The sequence below is a fragment of the Hyposmocoma kahamanoa genome, unplaced genomic scaffold (genome assembly GCF_003589595.1).
Source record: "Hyposmocoma kahamanoa isolate Upper Pololo Valley unplaced genomic scaffold, ASM358959v1 84, whole genome shotgun sequence".
NCBI classification, from domain to species: domain Eukaryota; kingdom Metazoa; phylum Arthropoda; class Insecta; order Lepidoptera; family Cosmopterigidae; genus Hyposmocoma; species Hyposmocoma kahamanoa.
The window spans coordinates 4,319,179-4,344,835 of record NW_020654229.1 but is presented as its reverse complement, the minus strand read 5'-3'; the positions used below and the strand labels follow the sequence as shown (position 1 = coordinate 4,344,835).

Genomic DNA, 25,657 nt, shown 5'->3' with positions numbered 1-25,657 from the left:
GTTCAATTGCGCGATTTGTCGTACATTACTTACGTAATTTAAATCCGTTGATATACTTTGTTCTTAATATGGTTGACACTAAATTGACAATGTTAACTACATGTGTTTATTAAATTATTTTAATTCGTGAAAGAACTAAAATAATTTCAATAATCGCTTAATCACACAATAAAAATTGATGAGATGTAAATTCAGAACGCACCCTAAGATTAACTTTTTCTTATAATTAAAAAACCTGATGTTTTAAACTTCAACTGTTTTTCTTTCATCTATCATTTTCCTCGCTATAGTGGGGTGAAAAGTTGTGTGTTTCGCTCGGCAGCAAAATTGTTTTGCGCCATCTGAGGATCGTATTCTAGAACTCTACTCAATGCTCAAGTCAGGATTGCACTGGAAACACAAGCACTGGAAATACGATCCTAATGGCAGGGGCTTGAGTATGATTTCGAGTGCTTAAAACCATACTCAAATCCTGACTTGAGCACTGAGTAGAGTTCTAGAATACGACCCTTAGTATCCTTCGTTTGCTCAGGTTTGAATACAAGCACCGCGTCAAACAACAACTTTGCAGTCATGCACAACAAATAACTATTTTGCGCATATTTGTTTTTTCAAACAAACCAATATTTCGGGCCCTTTACTCATCTCTCTCTCTCAGTCACTGGTCACTATGGGACCTGTAAAGGACCCAAAACGTTGGTTTGTTTGAAATGAACAAATACGCGAGTTATATCCGGTTATGTCAAGAGTTGAGGTGCCCAAAATTCGTTAAAGGTTTGAATGCCTAATTATAATTAGTTCTAGAGCGCAAATTACACCATTTATGCACCACCTAAAAACAAAACGTGGACACTTATCAATATGTCTACTTTTAAGGTATAAGTAACACAATGTCGTGGATAACTTCGATATCATTGTGGTATTTTTAGATGATAAAAATATCAAAGTAAGATACTTATTTTTGTACTTAATATCTAGAGGCACTATTAAATTAAGTCCTACTTTTACGTATAAATTTACGTACCATGTACTATGTGTTTTTTATTATAAAAATATATTAAAAATCTTGTCAGCCTTTTAATTTCTAAGTTCGCCCCATGTAAAATATATTATATTACAAAAAATAAAGAAAATTCTATTATACCTGCAATTTGCTGTTCAATTTTGAACGCGTCGCATCATCTATAGGCTCAGTTTACTGACGATGTAAAGAATCACGCTTTCTACCGCCGTTTTGAAAAAAAAAATCTGGGAAGCAACTTTTTAAACGAATTTAGTTTAAAACAGGACGTAAATATTTTAATACAGTCGTGAAAAACTAAAAGATGAAAAATGTTTCAAAATGGCGCTTTCGTCCTTTTTGCAAACACCGACGACATTAACGCGTAATGGAATTTTTGTTACGAAATTCTATACAGGGTGGAAACATCAATGGGACATGAAGGGGAAGTACTTAAAATGCTTAAGATAGCTAATTTTACCTAAAGGAAATTCGAAAATTTATTATGAGCATCCACCACAACACTTTGCAGAAACACAGTGAATCTCAAAGGACTAAATCTGTCCATGGAAAAAATGGGTCCCACTTCAAGCAACTTAAAAAAAGGCTTTTTATTTATTAAAATGCAGGAAAATTATAATATGTAAATATATACTTTAGGTTCCAATTTCGAATAGTCTGGAAAAAGGTTGCAAATTGCATATTTAATGTATAATACCTTCGTAACATTAATATTAGATTTCATGGTTATCTTTAATTGTAAGGCAAAATGTTCATTTTAAGTATTTTATTCTTATTGTTGATCATATCCATTAGTACAATAAACTAGTGAGATTTTTTTGCATTTTTAGTTGGTTCGATTCCTGGTTTAGGCAAGCTTTAAAAAAATTGTGAATGCAGTTATTCATATAAAGAAAATTAAAAGAATGTTATCTTTAAGCGAAATTAACTAGCTATCTTAAACATTAAAGGTACTTCCCCTTTATGTCATATTGATTTTTTTCCACCCTGTATATCATAAAGAACTTTAGGTCATTTGTGTAACATGCAAACTATACGGTAGTTACGGGAATTCCTGTTATTGCGCGAGAATTCTCCGGAAGACGCGTAGAAGGGATTAAAATCCGAGTGACCGGTGGCATATCGGTAGATGCCGCGGCGTTCCAGCCGACTCTGCGGTACCGTCATCAGTGTGTTGGATTCCAAAATTCCATCTGATCATCGTTTGCTGCACGGAACATTGATGTTAAATGCGACGCACATCAATGTTTGGATGTGTGTGGACCTCTATGCTCAGGCCGGGTACTTTTGTAATGTACGAGCCGCCTCTGTGTGGCCAGAGCATTAGAGTTGTTGTTTTTGAAATGTTTTACAGTGTTCTTGTAGATTGGGATTTTCGTAGGGGCGCCAAAATTGAATCCATTACTACAGACGCGGCGTTCGCTTTGCTACACCTGAAATAAAAATTTCAAATAAATAAATATGAGACATCACATATTATGTTACTCTGATCCCAAAGTAAATAAAGCACTTGTATTAAGGAAATCAGAAATGTTCTTTGTTTAGTTTGGTGATGAGATCATTTATTTACGACCATGTTCGACAGCAGCTGCTTGATTTTGATTGCCTCTCCCTATTGGAAATTGTGTCTTTTCCGAGTCGAGGCGCATGATCGCGATTCACAAACTGGCCGATCGGAAACTTTTGACATTTCAAATCGGAACCCATCTGATTTCGAGACTCGGATGGGCTAACCGATCGGATGGACTCCGATTCTAATTAAAATCAGGCCGCTGAGGCGACAGTAGACCCCTCCTTGAAGGCACCCCTTCGCTACTACAGCCTATGTGGTCTGGTTTGCTGTTGTTGTTAGTGCCCCTCAGATATTAGCTCTGAATGACGCTGTAGCTTCTTCCGTGACCTAACGGTCATCATAGTAGTCTGCCACGCCTTCCGGGTTCCATTCCCGGGCCGGGAGAAATATTTGTATGGCCTACATTTACTTCCTTTGTGAGTTTGGGTGTAATTTGTGGTTGTCTATGTGTGTGTCCATGGCACTCGCGATACAGGATTTCCCTAGTGCGGGGCTATGTTGAGTATGTGCGTTAAAAAAATAATTATCGTAATTATAATTTAAAATAAAAAGAAATAAAAAAATATCGTCACTTTCCGTTAGGTGAGATGGAAAACAAAGCAAAGCGCACTAAGTTTTTTCATATTTTTTTGTTACATCAAGTGACAGGACAAACAAGTCACACGCCTGATGGTAGGCGACACGCCTATCCATAGCAGTTGCAGTGCCACTCAGTGCTTTAAATCGCCCACGAAACGTGGTCTCATGTCACGTGGTGTCCATGGCACCCGCGATACAGGGTTTCCCTAGTGCTGTGTCGTGTTGTGGCGAACGATTTCTCCCTCCCGACACTTATTGACATACCTGGGGAACATATCGTTGCACCGAAGGTCAGTCCATCCGGTCAATACTTCGTATAACATCGTGTCGAGAGCGCGATCAGCGGACAGGTCACCCGTCAGCATACGCAGTGCCATGCTAAGAAATTGACAAAAAAATAACGTTAATAAATGCATATCTTACTGCGAAATTGGAAAAGCCTAGTCACGATGAACAATGGCTGGTCTGTTTTAGGAGTTTATACAACCTCATATAGCTTTGGTTGATTCCGCTTAATAGTGGAAATGTTGAATCAATCGCCTTGGAAAAAATATATAGTAAAAAAACACGATTTCTGAAAATCTTCACGATATAAAGAAATTATTGTATTTAATAGGTACTTTACATATGTATACCAATGATTTTTTTTATATCAACTGAACTACACAGAACACGTATACTATATGATATACATTTTTCAAATGACTTTAATGTCGTATGTAAAGACATAAATTCTGAAATAAAGCCAGTGTCCCTGCGCTCGACCCAAGCAAAATGAACCGTATTAGTACGGGAAAAAAATTGGAATTCGAGCTGAGATAGTATCGCCTCTTAATAATGCCCGCATCGAATGGGCAATGTAATAAAAACCACATGATTAATGATCTACAATGATCAATTTATTTATTTATCTATTAGCAAACGTCACAGCTTTTTAAATTCGATTTCTATTGTTAAATCATAAACTTACTTAGCCATTTATTTAAGTTTGTCATTTAAACAATTCATTTAAAGTTACATTAAATTCTTAATAAATTAAGCCAAAGTGCAGTTACGGAGAACAATTAGTAATACAATGAAATCAACAAAATTACAATAATTAGGTATAGGTAACACAGGTACTGTTCTTTTCCTATGCCATAAGGATTGTCCAGTTACGTTTATGTCCAGTTACGTGAATTTGACTACAATATAAGCATGGATATACGCTACCGCGATACGAGACAGCGTAGTTGGGTATTTAATGCCTATTGGTGCACCAGATGTCGCGACGAGTTCCAAATAGCTGTTCTTGTAAGTAATTTGTTTTACATTAACCAGGCTGCAATTTATAACAAAACTACTCTAATTTCTAGTGATAACAAACAATTCAACTAGATGGAGTTTAATACACATTTTTTTAAGGATAGTGCCAGCCTTTTATTTTGACTGGGATTAACGTCATCTACCGAAATTAGTTTGTAACACACAATGCAATCTATTGACACGCATATTTTTAAAAGTTCAGAAAATAATTGTACCTAATGATATATATTTGAATAATAACTAGAAAAAACTGACTTCTTATATTTCATATTAAAGAGGAATTAAATGATATCCACAGCCATTTACATAATGTAAACTACTTCCAGGCTATTGATTTTCCAGGATATTGATTGACCCTCCCTGATAACCTACTGTTTCCGTTAAAGCGCATACGGCAATCGTCTCATTTTTGCGCCTGAAGACACGCTGTCGTCCATTCGGATCTTTTAAGACTATACTGCTCACATCTGAGAACAGTTATTCCACTGCTTCGTAGGTCAATCACCATGTTCTCGCGCAAAAAGCAAGTCTAGCTCTACGGTGCTGTGGGATGTCAGAGCCATCTAGTTATAAGACGGAATATTGACTTTTTCAGACTTTTTTCATTTTTTTTATAATATCAAGTGACGGGACGAACAAGTCGTGTGCCTGATGGTAAGCTACACACCTGTCCATGACAATTGCAGTGCCATTCAGAGCTTTAAATCGCAAAGACCTGAGGGGCACTGCCACTGCGCCCGTCACCCTGAGACATAAGTTGACAAGTCCTATGTGCCTGTAATTTCAACAGCACCCTTACCAATTAAAGAGTTACGATCTATATATATATATATATATATATATATATCGCACCCTTAGTAATATAAGGGCACAATCCAAAAAAAGTAGATTTTTGGGAAATTTGGGAATTGATAGGGACTTAAATAATAAATGGGATCAAACTTATATAGCTCCATATTTCTGTTATATTTTTTGTACTATATGGGTCTAACTTGAAAGTGTTTTTTTAACTTGCTTGAAACTTATGGAATTTATTTATATATATTTTTTTTTATTGCTATTTATAATACATTTATCAAAGAACAAATCTGCCAAATTTCATATTTATAACTTAAATAATAAGCATATTATTTGAAAAAAATAGGTGTAATGTAGGAATCCAGAATCTTAATACGCGATTTCCCAAAAATCTACTTTTTTTGGATTGTGCCCTTATATTACTAAGGGTGCGATATATATATACGGTATGGAGATTAGCAGACCTCTTGGCTTATTGGTCCATAATATAAGTAAATAAACAACCGATTATCCTACCATTAGCAGAGAACAACAAAGTAACGAGAATGGACACTCTCCACCCCTCTCTAGCTTTAGATACCGCACCACGCCCCGCACATTGACGGTCACATTGACTGAACGGCAACAAGGCTGTCGGCATGCCACTTTCGCACTAAGACTCCTTTGATATTTGAGTACAGCTTTAATTTATTAATTAAGAAACTTATACTTTAATATATAACATCATTGTACGTTACTATTTATAGTGGTCGTGAGTTGTGCTGTGTACGGCTGTTTATCATCATGTAAACGGCATAAAGGGAGGCGTTTCTTTCGTTCACCGAAAGATGAAATGAGGTACGTTGTTTTCTTCATTTATTTAGTGCAGATAGCACCTTAGTGTAGTAGTAGGTAAATTAAATAACTTTCGACCGTTGTAAAGAGCGTCCGGGATGTGCCATGTGTGCATGTGTTGTATAACATATTCTATAGTATTACAATAATTTGTCTTACCCGTTAATCCTGGCCATAGTTCCATACGGCGGATTCAGCTTTGCGGTCATAACCAAATTTCTGCAATATAACAACCAAACGCAATCCAACTCTGTATACCCCGTTATGTTGGCAGTGCTGTTGAAGGACGTTTGCAATCGATGAAGGGCGTGAGTGTTGGCATCAATGTTTCGCGAAATTTGTGTTTGTATGTTTGCGTTTAAAGTTTCCCGGTTGGAGTTGGATAGCTGGTTTAGTATTACTCTGTAATTAAAGAGAAATTCTAGTCAGTAATTATTTTTAGGTGAGAAGCGGGAAAAACTGTTTTTCAAGACCAAACGGTTTAAATACATATTTACTATTAAATAGCAGCTTTACAAAATATATACGATACCCCTACAAAATATATGGATATTGTCTAAATAATGGGCTAATTGGTTACAGGATAGGATGTGTTTTACTCGATTATATAAAATCCTGAAAACGCTAAAATAAACAGGAATTACTCAAGAGTAAAAATAAAATAAACCTAACCTTATACATAATTTTTATATGGAGATATTTCCAAAGAACCTGCAAAATTTTGGTTTTCAACTGAAGAAAGTATAATTTTGCTTTTCAACCCCGTAATATGAACGTGACCACACGTCACAGGCCGAGCCCAATCGTTTGTTTATGTCCATGAGCTACTCAGAGCTTTAAATCGCAAAGATCTGAGGGGCGCTACTACCGCGTCTGTCAGAATGAGACATAAGTTGATAATTCCCATGTGCCTTCAAAACCAGACCGCAGTAATGGTCACGTGATTGGCGGCAGAAAGGTGGCAGTACATCCCTGGACGAACTCTTTCACAAGGACTTCTACTGATACTAAAACTTGGACTAGTCAACTTATGTCTTTGGATGACGGGCGCAATAGCAATGCCCCTGAAATCTTTGCCATTTAAAGCTCTGAGTGGCACTGCAACTGTTATGGACAGAAAAGTGAGTAGCACTGTATCAACTGTCTAAAACACATTTAGCGTTAATAAATTTGTAAAAAAATCATATTAGAATGCAAGAAGTCTACGCAAGACAGAAAAAAATGGCACGTGGTCTATCAGGCAAAAAAGTTGGGAACCTCTGATCTAAAGAAGAAGATCTGATCATCTACCCATTTACACGTCCCACTGCTGGGCACGGGCATCTAGATATCCTCCGTTCCTTCCAGCCGCTTAGGTTATTGGGAACTGGAGAGACGTCGTTTTTCGACGTCGGAAAGTGAGCGTGCCTCACAGCTCCGCCACCAATGAGGAAATTTGGTAGTGGACTCAGAGTCGACGGCTTAGCGGTGGCAACCGCTAGTTGTGCAATGTGCAACGGGAAGTGAGCGTGCCTGCAGCTCCGGTACCTATCTCGTAAATAGGGAGGGTACTGTGCGTACACCCGGGGCGGCTTACCCGAGACACTGTTGCTCGGTACGTGTCTCAGGCGAGGGTTGAGGCCGTAGTCCGCCACACTGGCCCAATGCAGGTTGGGGATTTCAAACGTTTTCCGAGGGTTGTGAACCTTCTTCAACGTGCAGATTAAATCACGATGTTTTCCTTTTCTTAAATTGCGAGAAATTCAGAGGTGCGAGCCCTGATTGGGACCCACGGCCTCAGCTTGAAAGGCGTTAGGTAAAACCATTAGTGCGCATTTATACGACACGAATCTCATCGCGGTCACGCCGCGGAGACCGCGTGCGTCGAACTGTCATGGCAAAATACGCTCTATTTATTTAGCTTTCATGTTTTAACTTAAATGAGCGTTCCGGGCGCGCGGGCGAGGCTGGCTTGTCTTTGGTCTACGCGGCGTTCTATGAGGCAGTGGAGCTAAGGAGGTCGCCGAGCGTGGTCGGGAGAGGGCCGATCTCGCTCGCCGGCGGCGTACCTTCGCGGCTGCGGGCGATCGGAGCAGGGGCTTCGTTCGCCAGTAAGTTCGGCAGCCGCGAGGAGGGGCGGTGTGGCACGCTTCGTCGCGAGGAGACAAAAAATTGGTCTACGCGGCGACCGCGTGGTTGTATTATTCAGAGGAATTTAAATGTCGTTGCCTAGTAAATAGAATTCAGAATCGTTATTAATGTACGTAAACGCGTGGTAACAGGGCGGTCGCGTCGTGTAACTGGGCGCTTAGGCTGCTACGGCTCAAAAGTCAATGCTTATCTTTAACTTAACACTTACTTTGTATTCTTGTATGCTCTACCAAGATGTATAGCGGCTCGTGCTGTGCTCATGCCAATCTCCAAGACGTTCTCGAGCAGACTTTTGCTGATGTCAAAATCTTCTATTGTATCGCGAAGGTTCTGACGTTTGCTGAAACATAATTATTATGAATGCTTAACTTTAGTACACACTTAAAATTGTAGATGACGACACTTGTTTCAAATAAAAAATCTGATCAAAACAGTGGTTCTGTTGATTCGAACGTCTGAGATGATTTATTTAAACAACCACAAACACGACAATAAACACTTCTATACTGAGTTCTTAGGTTTTCGCGATTTATAGATTTTATATTACGCATAGGAAATGAAACTATTTTTCCGGATTACAATCGTCAGTATTTCCTCGGATGAAAAATCCCAAACAAACATAAGACTGCAGAACTAAAATTAATATATTTTAATTTCCATTATTAGTTAATAACAAACTTAACTAAAAAATCATAATGTTAAAATAAAATAATTTGTAAAACATAATGTAGCGTAAATTGGAATGTTTCTTTGTAAAATTAAAAATAATGTATTTAATTGCAAACTTTTGTAACTATAGTGAAGAAATAGAGTGCTTTGAATTAATATTAGACATAACTGGTTGATGACTTTACCACCTCAGTCAACCGTGACCATGGGTCCTCTAAAAGAACCGAAACGTTGGTTTGTTTGAAAAATAACAAAAATACGCGATTTACATCCGGAAAAATAGTTTCATTTCCTAAATAAACACGTCTACTATATGATGATGCCAATTTGACACCAAGTGGCCCCTTTAATATATAAAATAACCCACGCTATGCAACTTGAGTGCACAGCGAGATTATACATAATATGTCCGTGCGTATACGGCGTCAGGTTGGTCAATTGTATTCACATTGTATGATCTTTTTTTTAAATTAAATTTGACCGATATGTGCTTCCCAATTGTTTTCTTCCAATACAACGAAGTGATCCTTATAAAAAACTGAGTCTATTAGGATTCAAAAATTATTAGTCAATTTTAGGAAATTTTACCAATTTCTGCTGTCCCTATTTTTGCATCATACAAAACAACATAAAACGAGTCCATCAGCACTACAAAAAATTGATTATGCCAAAATTGTTTTGACAAAAAAAAACCTAATGATTCCTATGACCGTTTCTGTGTATCTTCTATGGTTTCAGATTTATCCATTCAGTCCCATTTAAAAATACACTCTGTATACCATACTATCGTACCAGAGCCTCTAAGCGATGCAAAACGACAAAACCACTGAACTACAACGTTGTCAATATCTAAGGAAACCCGTTAACAACTGACTTACGCAAACGCAGGCTTTCAACTCGTAACGTTTCACTGTAATGAAGAGCAATTGACATATGGCGTGACGAGTGATGCGCAAGCGCAGTGAAATGGAAACCAGTCGATTGCTAGCAAATTAGCAATGCAATACAGTGCAGTAAGAAATTACTACGAGAATTGTGGTACTCTTTATTTTAACCCTTAACATATTTTGTCTTCTCACGCATACAAAAAATTGTCGTCCATTTTTTATCTTTTCACAAAATCTTAAAGATTTTAACCTTACGTAACCGACCAAATGACTTTACATTAACAACAACAAACTACTGGAGTAAACAAGTGGTTTACGAAAAAAGCCGACAGGCGAGTTTTTATTTATTTTTAGGAAGATTTACAGCGAATTTTTATCAATAAATAAATGTTGAATAAAAGGTGAAAATGCTAATTACAAATCTCCACAAGTAGCACAAAATATAAGTATGTACAATTATATACACTGCTTTATCTATAAACATATTATAAGCTCTCTGTGATGTACTCAGGAACCGCATGTTACGACTGGCGAAATGGCGGCAAATAAAATATTTTCTCACGCATGTCACATAACCGTAGTTTTTATTTTTAATTCATAGATAAACGAGAGTCGGCCCAAACTATCAGATCGTGCGATATCAAGTAACGTGTGAAATTGTCAAAACTGTTAGCTATTGATATTTCATTTCGAATAAAACTTCATCTCGACTGATGTTAGAATATTGAGGTCCAATCAAATTATTTTGTTTTTCAGAGATGTTCGTTTGAATGTAATAAATCGAATTCGATGTTATTACGAAGCAATAATAACATTTTCACAGATAAGAAAATTTATGTGTTTTTTCTCATATTTATATTTCATTAAAAAAATACAAAATAAATTATAAATTACAAACGAAACTTTAGGTTAAAAGGATGTGATCCCAAAAAGAACGTAACTATATCTGATAAAAACTTACGAAAATGCATTATCATGTTGTTGATGAACCTCATTCTGCTTTGCCTCAACCTTGCTTGGTTCCATGAAGAGGGCGTTGAACGCAAACACGTCAGGATCTTTTAGCATCTTGTAGCGCGCTGTCTCCTAGAAATTGATGGCATTTAGTTAGTGGATTTAAAAGAAAGGGAAATAATATAGACTCTCTGATCTCGAATTGGGAGTGGGCTGGCCACGTCGCGCGCAAGAAAGGCACTTGGTGCAAGATAGTTGTAAAATGAAGAAGAAGAGACCGGGAAAAATGGCGTAAACTGAAGGACACCACACCTCAGAGGTTGAGAACGGCTAAAGAAGAATAAGACCTGATCTCGCGAAAGCGTTATGACGTATTTACACTTGGTAGATAGGACAAATTTGCTTGCTCGAGCAACAAAGAAATATATTCGATTTAGACGCAGCTCTTTGGCGATATCCGCGGTCGACTGGCTCTGCTTACCGGTTTTGATGCTGTCACTATCTTTGAGGTCTCGAGTTCGATCTCCGGCCGGTAAGTGTAGAAAAACTTTTCTATATTGTCTCGGATCTGGGTAAACCCCCCGACTAATGCAAGTACTTTGCGAGTAGTTACTTACTTTAGGATCAGAGCAATGTATGTGATATTGTATAACAAATCAAACTTCGTTTGTATTTCCGTACATATCATCATCAAATTTTTATGTCCCACTACCCACGTGTCTCCTTTCAAGCGAGGGCTTAGATCATAGTCCGCTACGCTGACCCAATGCGGGTTGGGCACTTCACGCGTTTCCCGATGGTTGTGGGACCCTTCTTCGACATGCAGGTTTCAACATAACGTTTTCCTTTACCGAAAAGCTCTTGGTAAATTTCAATTTCTCCCCTAAATTCCCAAAAAGAAGCAACAGACCAAGCCATTAGCGCTTTTGCGCACTGCATCAGATTCATATTCTTTCCGAATTCGAAATCAAGACAATCCAAGAAAACTCGTACCCACTTCGGATGTCCGAGAAAATACAAATATCGCTTGTACACCTAGAGATAAAATGATTGCTATGACATTTCGGACCGTAATTTCTCGTATTGGAAACTGATACTGAATCCAATATGTATGTCCTTTAATATTTTTTAGATTAGGAAACCGCCAGACAGAAGGTCTCTAAGAGTTATGGCATTATAAAACAATTTCACAATAAAAAAAGCATTCGTATTTAAACTTAACACTTAAACAAGGTCGTTTATACATTAGTTACCTGGTTCTCCCAAGCCATCAGCTGTATATTATGTAACAACATCACATCTAACGTCAAAATGCCGAACGATAACAGATCTGTACTATTACTCAAAATAACCTTCCTTGTATGATTGGCAAGAGTGTAATTCTCTCCGAAATAAATATCCCTCAGTTTATTCATAATAATTGTCACATTGCCTTCTATTAGACTATCATTTAAAGCTTTTAGGACTTGGCCAAATTCGATGCCAGTGGACTTTGGTTTAGTGCCATTGATGTGCTCGAAATCAGGGTCTGTTACTATCCAATCATGTAACTCCTGTATCTTTTCAATAAGATAACTTGTCATGGAATTGCTTTCCAAGTAATCGTCGTATAGATTTTGATCATTGTAATACTCTTCATAATCTATCTGTGGCGCTATATAGTTTCTTGTATCAACTAATTTTATACTTTGTTTGTTTATTATAACTTCAGGTAATGTAGGCTTGAAATCTGGTATTGGTTTTTTGTTGTTATTATTAATATTTATACGAATCGCTTCATTTTCATCAGTATTGATTTTTGTTGAGTGTTTGAATGCTTTGAAGTCTATCTCGTTATCGAATTTTATTTCTTTAATATTTGAACCATCTTGGTCGTTTGGTTTCAAATCTAATTCATCTTTTGGATCCGTATACAAGTGTTCTTTTGTTTCAACGACTTCTTCGTGAAACTTTGCCTGGTCTTTCTTCTCTATTCTTCGTTCACCATAGTCAATATGGTGTGCGTCATGAATAGGATGAATTTGTGATTTTGTACTCAAATTTTCATTTTTCTTCTCATTTCGTTTCTTTTCGCGATTGGCAACTATGTTTTTGAATATTGATAGCTTTTCCAATATTGGAAACTGGACCTCGTTTTCAAGTTCCTCTGAACTCATTGTTATTTCTGCTTCTGTGGTTGCCTTTTGTTTCTCTTGTTGATATGGTATGGAGTAGACGGGGTCCTGTGAATTGAACAAATGGTTTATATATATCGTATAATAAAATAGGCTAATTATTTTTATCTAAACTTGTAATAATAGGCAAAAAATCAAAAGAAAGTACCCGACTCGGTCGGTAGCGCAGTTGGTTAAGAACGGAATCCCGGCATTGCAACAGACACTGGCTTGAGTCCAGTCAGATAAAAGGATTTTTTTGCCTTAATTTTTTCCTTACAGAAGGCCCGTGCTTTGCAGGATAGGCGTGTGGTGGCAGATTGGAGAGCTGCGGAAACTAGCTTGGAACTGCGCGCCGAGTAATTTACAGACTTACAGACTGATATTTCGGAATATCGCTAGTGTACAGGGAGAACAGGAGGGGCGAGAGGACGGAGCCTTGCGGGACTCCGGCGCTTATGGGGCGAGGACAGGACAGTGCGCCTTCGACTCGGTAGCGGAAAGAGCGATTCCACAAGAAGTCACGAGACGGTCAGGAACGCCGAGCTTGTACAGAATGTAAAGTAAGCCGTTGCGCCAAACTTTGTCGAAGGCCTTAGCCACATCGAAGCAGAAGGCGGCGGTGGGCATGAAGCGGGAGCGAAGCTTATATGGTAATTTAGTGAATACTTCGATGGCGCGTTCTATTTTTCTGCCAACGCCATCTAGCGGCAAGGCGAGGTTATTACATTTTTACTTGTTATTACGTGTTAAACTTTTTATTACAAGCTGTTTATTATTATTTTGCGACTTAAATAAACTCACAGGCTGAGGAGCGTAGATTTCCCTGGTGTAGTCGGTAGCTCCCCACTTGGTGATGACAACTGTGGCAAGGACGAGAGCTGCGCACACCGCGAAACAAGACGCGCTCGCAATGATCCACACCTTTAGGGGGACCTGGGAAAATAAATTTACCGACTGAAAATAACGACTGTACGACGTACTGTACGACAAGCCATTAGGGTGCGTTCCCATTCTGTCGTGACGACAGATAGTCGTGCAGTTTAAAGTGTCGTGTCTTGTATATTTAAATGAAGTTGTTCACACATAGAACAACACGATTAACTGTCGTCCACGACTTTTTTGACATTACGATGACAGACTGTCGTGACAATGGGAAGAGCTAAAACGACAGTCGTCTGATGATACATAAAACGTTACGATAAAAATGTGACGATGTATAATCGCAGCTTCAAACGATTCTGTTGTGCAAATGACAACGCGGCTGCTGTGAATCGATAAATTGTCGTCACGATCTAGTGGGAACAGCTAGACACGACAGTCGTCCAACGATAAATAAAAAGTTACGACATGATGGGAATGCTCCCTAACGCGCGCCGGGAAACAAACGAAGTAAAATACATTTTGAAATGGTATGGACCACTGCACTGTACTATTTCAACTTTCTAATTTGTGATTCCAGTGCAAACGAAGTTGATATTTAAAAGCGATATAAGGCCAGTGCCTTATATCGCCTTATATTACCAGGCAATCCTGGTGAGTTGCCAAGAATGGATGGCCCTTATGTCGTCTCTAGATAGGGCACACTATAAGCTTCCGGAACTGGCCACTTACATAAACAATATTTAAAAAGTAATTAGAACATTTGAAAATGGAACTCTTTGGCTGTAGAATACAGTTGTTTCATCTGACTGTCACTTGTTTTTACATTGTGGCGTCATTGTCTCTGTCTGTGTCATCGCCATGGATTCTTATGATTCACCATGGATTTTACTCGTGAAAATTTTCGTAGTATGATTTTCTACGACTTTAAGTGTAATGTAGCAGATCAGCGAAGCTTCGGTCTAGCTTCAAGCTGCTTTTGGCGATGAAGCACCATGCAAGACATCTATTTATAGCTGGTTTGCAGAATTCAAACGCGGTCGTGTGAATCTCAGTGACGAATTTCGTGATGGTCGCCCGTCCACTGCTGTGAACAACAAAAACATCGATGCTGTGCGCTGTATGATCAAAACCGACAGACATGTGACATACCATGAGATTTGGATATCATTAGGCATAGGCATGAGTCAAATACAATCAATACTACACAAATATTTGGGTGTGAAAAAGCTGTGCTTTAGGTGGAACCCACATAATTTGACTGAGGCTCAAACAACGGATCGCTGGACTTGGTGCAATGCCATGCTTTTCAGATTCAACGAAGGGGCGTCAAATTTGGTGTGGGACATGATAACAGGTAACGAAACAAGGATTTATAGTTACAATCCCAAAACAAAGCAGCATTCGAGCGTACGGGGCTTTCGAGAGGAGCCGAAACCAACCAAAGTGGCGCGCGTACAAAGTGCTTCTAAGCGGATGATTGATTCTTTTTTTAATAAAACTGGACACGTGGCTACTGTTGCTTTGGAGAATCGTTGTACCGTGAATAGTGATTGGTACACGAAAAACTCCGTAAAAATAACCGTAAACCCCGTATCATCTTGCACCACGATAATGCCAGTTCTCACACGGCCAGACAGACCAATGAATTTTTGAAGGTAAACAACGTTGACCTTATGAGCCATCCCGCGTACAGTTCCGACCTGGCACCTTGTGACTTTTATTTGTTTCTAAAAATTAAGAATCAGTGCGTAACTAAAAGTGTGTGTAAGAAACAGTGCGTAAGAAAAACAACGATTTTCATCACCTGAAGAGGCTGTCGAAGAGTATGAAAAATATGTTTCAGAGATTGTCACGGAGGAGTGGCATAAATGTTTTAAAAATTTGTTCATTCGTATGAAAAAGTGCACTAACGCTAACGGAGAATATTTTGAGAAACAACAAATTCATTTCTGACCATTTATAGCATTTTATTCTTATTCATTCCGGAAACTTATAGTGCGCCACACGTATTTCTGGTTATATACTCGATGATTTGCATACACATACTGTGACGCATTATTGTGATACAATATGTGGCGTGTGGTAAGAAAGACCTGTGCACACTGGCCTCGAACAAGATGTGCTTTTACGTAAAGTTTTAACACGTTCCACGCTGCGGTGGGTCAAAATGATCGGCACCTCATCTTCATATTGGGGCCGTAGGGAGTTACAATTACCGGCGCCTAATTTTGCAATGCTCATTCACGCCTTATATATTTAGTCATATAACATGATCGGCACGGCCCTAATGAACTTCTTCAAGTTTCAAAGTTTAAGTTGCTACTTGGTTTTTAGGATTTTTGACGGCTTACTTTTCTAGACTTCGAAGAAAATTAAATCGAATAAAAAATTTACTTTAATATCAACTTGAAAATAAAAGTTATAGACTATGCAAAAAATGGTTAATATGAAGTCAATCTAAATTCCATAGACATGTCAGTTTTTGACATAGATTGTACGTGTAGGTATTCTGCCTGGCATTGTGACCGACGCGGCCAAAACTGAATAATTATTATATTTAGGTCGCATGCCTAGTACAAAACATCCCAAAATAGAGTTAAATAATAAAAATATCGTTTGTATACGTAATTACACAAATGAACCCAAAAACATTCATATAAGCCAATGTCCCTCTTGAACATTTTTGAAAATTTTAGCCGGCGACGAACGTGTTAAGTTACGTAGTCGTGTCGTAGACGATTTTTGCAACTAGTAAAAAGGCGGTTGCGGGCTGTCTCTAATGTCTAATCGATTAGTCGATGAATAGTGTCACATCCCTATTGTTCACTACATATAAGTAGGACACTCTATACCAACTCAGTGTGAAGCACTGTAGCTTCTCATAAAGACCAGCAGCGCTGTAACTGAATACTTCACTGACAGAGCCCGGCTTTGTGAATGTTAAATTAAAATCGGGTTAAAACTCATTGATGCCCGAAATCGATGGCAAAAGCTGTTTACAACTAATTATTTGTAAATCAAATTTTATTCAAACATAACGATATTATAAAATGTTTATTGCTTCAAATATTTTACCTTTCTATTGAATCGATTCGCTTGAACAATCGCATTGAAATAAATCTATACATAAAATCGTTACATCGCTTACAGTTGAATCGATTTTCATAATAATCTCAGTACAGAGTGCTAAAAAAACCGACCTCAAAAGTACGTGGAATTACATCTATTTGCCAAGTTTTATTGAAATATCCCCTAGTTCGCCACTATGGACTTGGCACAGGAGATAATAAAAATCGGTTCTCACTACTCAAAGTATACTGAGAGAGAAAAACGCCTTGAACTGGAGAATAGCAAAACCAATCATTAAAATAATTGCTACTTAAATAAAATTTAGGCGCTATTTATAAAAATGAATGTTCATGCGCGATCAGCCACCCTCATAGGTGGATGATTTTCTTCAAAATGAAATGGGACCATTATGGAGGTACCCTCTCTCCAACAAAAAAAGAATCATGAAAATCGGTTCACAAATACCGGAGTTATCGCGTAACATACATTAAAAAAACATACAGTCCAATTGAGAATTTCCTCCTCTTTTTGAAGTCGGTTAAAAATTGAATCGTAATATGCATCCCTATTTAGTAGTAAGTAAAAATCCACAGGTTTGCAAGATGGACTAAGTGTGGAGTTGCTTCTTTAAACTTAGTAGTTTTACAAGTAATTCTGTAGTAACTCACATCTCAAATATATGAAATTAAGTAAGTTGAGTCATATACCTATCATTCTATAAGCTACCCAACATTCTCTTCCAAACGGCGTTACGTGCTGCTTTGATTGCTTAAGAACTAGGCAAATGGTCATCGAACTCAGTCATGTGTTAGTTTTAAAGAAGTGACCTCACTGGTGTAATGTTAAACAAGGTTAGATTTGTAAGTAGTTTTCCATTAACGTATGGCCTTTTGCTTAGTACATTACCCCGTGGGGAAAGTTTTATGCTATAACTCATCGCGGATTGTTTGCGCTGGATGTCGGGTTCAATTCGCGGTAGGAACTTGGAATTATATTATTTACGTATTTTTGTAATTTTGTATTCTGGGTAATGTATCGAACTGAATATAGTCATTGCTCTGGTGCTACATAAATAGTACATGGAATTTCCTAGTTTGAGACCAGGTTAACTCGTGTTGTTATCAGGTACATTATTAACCCCTTTCTATTTTGTTTTTTATTGTGACTGAAATCAATTGAACAATTGAAATAAAGAAAGAAAAAATGTCTTCTTATTTCCTTTCTCATATGTAAGCATTTTATCATTTTAATCATACAATGTATTTGTAATAATCATAATAATATAGAAGATAGATAATAAGTACAGTTGTTGATTTGAACAAGTCCTGAGTATAGGACTTGAGTAGCCATGTGATGTTGAATATTACCGTTTAGGAACTTAATTATACAGCCTGATTATTATTGTTCATTAATTATACATCACGTTAATTATATATTATCCTTATTACTATAAGTAAATCTACCTGTGGTTTTAATGTACAAATATTTAGTCTAATCAGTATTGAGTATAGGATTTGATTCGTCGTTCTCGTGTTAAATAGTGGGGTAGTAGGGTAGGGGTAGTTAATAAAAACTGTGTAATATTGGTAAAATGTTCAGTTCTGTTGTAGATTTTTAGTTTGAAAATACGAATAAACGTATAGTGCAAGAAGTCGTGTTTCTCATTTTTACATATAGAATGAAGAAACAAACATCATAATTTATTTTATATTACAATATCGGCACGCTATGATGGCCGTTTTGTCAGATTACATTTTTTTATATTTGTTCTTTTAGTACTAAGTGACGAACACAGCTTCAAATCACAAAGATATGAGGGGCACTGCCACTGCGCCCGACTCCCCGAGACATAAGTTGACAAGTCCCATGTGCCTGTAATTTCACCCTTCAAAACCGGAACGCAGTAATCACATTACTGCTTGGCGGCAGAAACAGGTAAGGTGGCAGTACTTCCCTGGACGAATTCTTTCACAAGGAGCTCTACTGCTACTAACAATAGTGAGGTCAACCCTTAATTCATCATCGAAAAAAATATAATCAAATGTGAGTCGCATCTATAAATTTTTAGATTTATAACTAATTGCAAGGGTTAGCTGATTAAAAAGTTTTAATAAAACCTAAATAAAAATGTTTACTTAATATATCGTCAATTCGAAACTACTTTCGTTTGCATTGAGCTTTGACGCGAGTTTGCCGGAGGTAGAAGTTGTGCTGGCCACCGATCCCACAAATGACGATCGTATAAGATCCCATTTTCAAAAATTTCCAATTTCGAATAACAAATGCCGAGTTGTGTCGCAAAATCATACATTCCACAAAATTTACAGCACGTCACTATTTACGACAATAGTTCCTTCAACGTAGTTATGGTTGTAAATTAATACGAAACTTGGTCAGCGGACAAACATCAAAACAGCCTGCAAAGAAAAAATATGAGAGTAGTTTCTTGGCCAGCCCAGATATGCTCTATATCTGGGGAAGTCGACTGCTGGGGAAGCCGACGGCAGAAGGCCGGTTGGACGTTTTAGATATCGCTGGATCGATCAAGTCCAAGTGTCAGCTTCAAATAACCGATTGGCAACAAGCGGCAGAGAAGAGAGAAGAGTGGCGCATCTAGTGTCGGAGGCCAAGATCCACTTCGGGTAGCTGAGCCAGCGTATTAAGCATGTATTAAGTAAGTAATGGTGATGTGTGCCAGATAACCACACCAATTCCCTGGCATTGTCTGGTCTCAAACTAGAGAATTCCCTGTGCTATGAGTACCAGAGTAACGGAATTCTGAGCTATTTCCCAGAAGATCCATACCAGTGCCAGAGAGAGAAAGCTGTGAAAGTTCGTGCTGCCTCCGATCCGATCCTATGCTGCCCGCATCCATCGGCTTCCCGCGACCTTTACCAAATCGTCGGTCCACATCGGGACGGGTTCGAATGAAAAACTAATTTTTCCATTGCCCGTTTGCCAGAACGTGTTATATATGTCGATGTATTAGAGATAACACGTTCTGGCAAACCGGCGATGTGGTGTCGGGTCTTGGCGTTTGTGATGTCGTCGTTGTTTCTGATTTCCATAACATAAGTTTTTTACACGCCTATCCATAACAGTTGCAGTGCCACTCAGAGCTTCCACTGAGACATAGGTTGACATGTAATTGAACAAGACGTTATTGAAGAAGTCCCATGTGCCTGTAATTTTACTGCTTGGCGGCAGACAAGTGCTTCAGTTACTTATTTTGGAATCAGAGCAACATTTGTGACATTGTCTAATATTTATTTGATCTGATGTCTAAGTTACTTACGGTGGTCTTTGTCGGCATCTGTTCAACAACAATAGGCCGTGGCGGTAAAGGCCGTCGCGCATGCTCGATACTCGGCGGCCTCTGCTGATACGGTCTGGGGTACGATCGGCTCCAGTCAGTGGTCATTGTTGCGCGACTGTCGCAGGAGTTAGCTGAAGGTGGTCGTTTCTCATACTCGTACTGGAACATTTCGTGGAGCTGTAAAGAAATATGAACTTTTATAATATAGTACTTAAGGTACAGAAAGAAATCTATAGAAAGGCGATGTAGGCGGGGCGCGCGTACCACAATCTTGATATACCATCAAGATTCCCCGAACCCCGTACGCGTCAATTCCTGGGCCTTAAGGCTAAGAACTCACGGAGCGGTTTCCACCCGCGCCCGCTGCGGCTGCGGGACAGCCGTTTTATTTCAATACTCATGATACCGCAGGTTTGTGCGGTCACGTAGCCGCCGCGGTTGCGGGACAAACTTGGCGGGAGATGATCGCCAGTCGCGTGGTTATTTGCGAACGATAGAGATCGTCGCGGGCGAACCGACCGCAGAGTGCGCGGGCGTCGACTGCCAAGCGCGCGGGTGTCCGCATCCCGGGCGGTTCTACTAGTATCCCGCAGACCCTGCGGCTCCCACGAGTAACCGTCCCCGCCACGGGCGTAAACGCGTCGTGAAATGTGCTACTAAATTTTACAGACATATCTACATTCCTCGGAGGCCGCGGTCCCGCGACCACGGCGGGCGCAGGTGAAAATCGCTCCGTGAATTCTTAGTTAGTCTTCTAATTTTACATCATCTCAGTATGTCGATAAAGTATCAATGGCGGGATTTTGTACGGTTGGTATTTGTTAATTAAGGATTAACAATAATATAAATAATTAAGGATTCCCTGGACTGCGCATCGTACGAACGTACTCGTGCTTGAGGAATTGCAGTTGCAAAACCACAAACGCTTATCTTCCGTCTGTTTGATCCGCATTCTGCAGTTCTTTGGTCACATTGCACGCAAAAGCGCTGATAGTCTCGAGGGCGTGATTGTTACGGGCAGGATTGAGGGCAAACGACCTAGAGGTCGAACTTCGAAACGATGGTGTGACCAGGTGGCTGAAAATGGAGAGGATTGATTGACGGTATACTTGCTCAAAGTCATGATTCTCGGCAGTGAGGGACCGACGGAGGAGGCGGAGAGGTATTTGTTAAAAGTTATTCAACTGCCATTGCAATTTTCTGTCATTATTCTCTTCAATGTGGAGTCGATGGCATGCCAACTGTGTAGTCACTAAACATAACCTAAGTTTATTTAATTTTAAGACTAAATTGCAGATTAAACGAGATTTAGTAGTTTTCGTAAGGCAGCATCGATTGTTAGTGATTGAATTTTTTTTTTAATAATGTCAAGTGACGGGACAAACAAGTTGTGCGCCTGATGGTAAGCTACACGCCTGTCCATAATAGTTGCAGCGCCACTCAGAGCTTTTTTGCAAAGATCTGAGGGGCACTGTCACTGCGCCTGTAATTTTACTTGGACCCCGATTCAGAACCCTTCGATATTTTAACCGAATCGTTCGATCGGAAACCATTCTCGTATTGAAGAAGAAATCGTTCGATTCGGATTCGGATACGATATCGTTATCCACCAGCATTTACGAAGTTAGTCCGTGAAATTCATTAAAGTGGACTCGATATATACCGATTTCCGGAAGGCTTTTGATAAAGTAAATCATGCTTTGCTGTGTGAAAAGCTTTCATGATACGGTATCCATGGAAACCTATTACGTTGGGTACAATCCTATCTTATGAATCGTAGTCAATTAGTTGCTGTAAAGGGTTTTAAATCGGTTCCCAAGCCAATCAAATCTGGCATACCTCAAGGTTCTCACCTAGGACCATTGTTTTTAAATATTTGCATTAATGACCTGATCCATAGGCTGAAATGCCCGTGTCTACTATACGCTGACGACCTTAAGGTGTTCACAACCGTTAAAGACATAGATGACTGCATTGCACTGCAGCGAGTGATGCCAATAGCAGACTGGTGCAAACAAAATTATATGCACGTACGCGTTGACAAATGCTTTGTGATGAGCTTCACTAACAAACTTAACTTACCTTAACTTTTTAACTATGTAATCGGCGGCAAAACACTTCAACGCAAATCTGGCTGGGCATATACTTTGATGAAAAGCTCACCTTTAGAACGAAGATCATTATGATTATTACATCGTTTCATCGTAAGAGCTACTAAAAACTTTAAAAGACCCTCCACTTTTATCAACCTCTTCAATAGTCTCATAAGAAGTTTACTTGAATACGGCTGCGTTATATGGTCCCCTTATTATGAAATGCACTCCAACCGCATAGAACAAGTACAGAACAAGGCTCTTAAAATTGTCGCATTCCGATCGGGTCTGGGTCGCTTTCTTGCAACTTACCAAGAGAGGTTGGCCTATTTCAAAATTTGTTCACTATGGATAGGATATTGGAGTCTTACATAGGCTCATACACGGTAGCCTTGTTTCTCCTGGTGTGCTATCTCATATTAACTTTAACATTAAACCAAACCTTCGTCGTCCTAAAACCTATGTGTTAAATGTTTATTGTAATAATACATCCTTTTATAACCCCGTGACTAGAATGTGCCGAACCTACTATGATTAACTAATATCAGAATCTGGAGGTCACATTGATGTCTTCGACAACAATCTTTGTCGAATTCGTACTAACCTCCTCAAATATTTCAACTCGTCTTCTCATTAGTACTGCCAAATGAATATCTATGTTGGTCTTTAGTTGCATTAGTTTTATGTTGTAATCCCACTTATTCCTTTCTTTTTTTTTGTAATCTTTAATGCAAATATGTTTACACTTCGCATAATAACGCTGTATGTACAAGTAGGTCTACGTTTTAGATTAAGACCATAAATTGTATCTCAACATGTTCCACTGAATATAAACTGTTTTGCACATCCAATAAAATAAAATAAAATAAAAAATAAATTAAAAAAGAAAAATGAAAATCCTTTTATATAATTTTTAAGACTTTAATGTCCTAAAATATAGGGATGCATTAGTCTTGCATTAAAATAAACTAATAAAATTGAACATAATCCAGACTATATATAAAGGAATAAAAGATTTCCATATTACATTCTTGCTTTGCAAACAATAGTACGTTCGGTAACTTCAATCGATAACTGCGTTCTGAATAACGTTTGTAGCCTTTGCCGGTCGAGAAGTTCGAATAATCGTTCGGGTGTGACGTCATTTCGGTTCGACGTTCGGTTGTCGTTCTATTCGGGTGTTGTAAATAAAAATGAAAAGAAATCGTAGTAAATCGAATCGATTGACAAAGTTATCGTAAGGTTCTGAACCGATCCTCAGCACCTTCAGCCTTCTGAACGGCAGAAATAGGTAAGGTGCCAGTACTTCCCTGGACCAACTCTTTCACAAAGAGCTCTACTCATGCCAAAATGAATGAATGCCATTACTACCTTTCCACTACCACTCTACTGAGACTCAACTGCCATTGCAACTAGATTTTAACAGAATAACAAATACTATCACAATTGCAACGTAAACTCAGTGGAGTCGAATGAAATTGCAATGACTAGAGTTTCAATTATGTTACCAGACTTGGGGACTAGGTACAGTGCACTTGGCATATTGTGCTGTTTCCAACTGTTTACTCAATATTCAATACTTTATTGTTTTTCCATAACATTAACAAGGTTTTACAAAATATATACAGAGTGCCTAAATAATAGTGCGACAGTCTGTCGGCCAAAAGAGGCATCAAGTAATTTTCAATAACTGAAATCCTGTTATAACAAAAGTAAACATGAAAAAACATAAAATAAATAAACTTTCATTACTATCTCAATATAGGTGCGTTTGTTTTCTTGGAAGTTACTTATACAATGAAATTAATAATATTCTAGGCTAGGAATACATTCGTTGAATAGAATGGAATGCAAAATTACAGTAAAAAAACGGGTTGGTTGGTCTCAACTTCCAGCACACACAGGAAAAAAAATCTCTTATCTGTGCAGGGCTGCAGGCTAAGTGGCTTGAAGGGACCCGTGTCAACACAAACACACACACACACACACACACACACACACAAACCTACAATTACAAGTACAATAGCCAAACTTTAAACAAGTATACATAAAATTTATATTATATCAGTATATTGGGTAAAACCGGGATAGATAGCCCCACTTTTTGAAAGGGCCTCCTCCAAAAAATTATTAGTTTACCATGACTAATTCCTATGGATATAACTAGATTAATCTTTTACATCACATTAATACTTGATTTTATTGATCTAACATTTACTGATTTTGAAGAAATTGACTTTTTCCAAACCTATTTTTTGAGGATAGATGCCTACCTATATGGATAGACGCCACACAATGAAAATACTAAGAAGGATAGGTGTAAATAGTAAAATTAATAATAAAGTGTTTTACTTGTAATCTTTAATATGTTGTATATACATATTACATCTTTATTAATATATATATATGTATTTAAAATTACTACATACTTCACTTCGTATTTTTGTAACTATCAAAACATTCTATACAAAAATGTTCGCTGTTTGAACTGTGAATAATTTGACTTTTTGGTACTTTTACTTTTACTTACTTTTAAGCTATTATCATTTACATGTCTTTTTCACTAAAATAATGTATTTATTTTTTTATTTTCTTTTCCTAACTTTCTTGTCTTGTCCTTTGCCCCTAAGGGCCGTTTGATATGGATAGATGCCCTTTTATTATATAACTAAGCTATATGCAAAAGAGCGATTATTGACACCTAGGTGCGCAGTTAATGAACCAGTGTATAGTCATAATAAAAATAAAACGGAATTTATTGTAACTTATAAGGTTATGCGACAGTAAATACTTGCGTCTGAAATTTTGAACCGTTTATCGTGTTCATCGCGGAGATAAGCGCATGCACAATGCAAACGCATCTATTCCACACGAAACCCTGAAGGAACTTTGATGAGTGGTGTCTATACTCCTTATTTAAACTAATTATTCTTTGTTGCGATTTGGGGAACTGAGGTTTTTTGAAATCGAGGCACCTATCCCACTGCGCATCTATCCCGGTTTTACCCTACATAATATATAATTATTTACATTAATAAATAATATAAATACACACAAATCGAAATTTAGTTTACATATATATTTATATAAAATACAACTGTTATTTTAATAACTTCTTATCTAAGATTCTTTAACATGGTATGACAATGTATAATTTGGGATATTGTAAGTCTATCGGGTGGATGACACACATGTACACATTCACACTTATAGACATATATACACATACTTGCACTCACACACACTAACAATTAGGTTAATCTTGTTGTTTTTAGTCTGAAAAGTTAAAAATTACTATAATTAGTGAAATTTGTATTAGTTGTAACACCAGTTATAGTAGATATTAAGGTAGTCAGTTTCATCATCTTAAAATAATACAAGAACAAGATTA

General features: G+C 38.0%; 1 protein-coding gene across 1 annotated transcript in view; it reads right to left on the bottom strand.

Moving 5' to 3' along the window:
* Positions 1-728: 728 nt before the first annotated feature.
* Positions 729-25,657, bottom strand: part of LOC113234479 — a 44,601-nt gene continuing 19,672 nt past the window's right edge. Inside the window, exons 2-9 of the mRNA XM_026469807.1 lie at positions 20,153-20,350; positions 13,708-13,839; positions 12,004-12,972; positions 10,758-10,882; positions 8,449-8,580; positions 6,270-6,512; positions 3,438-3,551; positions 729-2,454 (exon numbers count right to left, since the gene is read on the bottom strand). Of these exons, the coding sequence (XP_026325592.1) occupies positions 2,370-2,454; positions 3,438-3,551; positions 6,270-6,512; positions 8,449-8,580; positions 10,758-10,882; positions 12,004-12,972; positions 13,708-13,839; positions 20,153-20,341 (1,989 nt within the window). The 5' untranslated portion in view covers positions 20,342-20,350 and the 3' untranslated portion in view covers positions 729-2,369. The remainder of the gene's footprint in view (positions 2,455-3,437; positions 3,552-6,269; positions 6,513-8,448; positions 8,581-10,757; positions 10,883-12,003; positions 12,973-13,707; positions 13,840-20,152; positions 20,351-25,657) is intronic.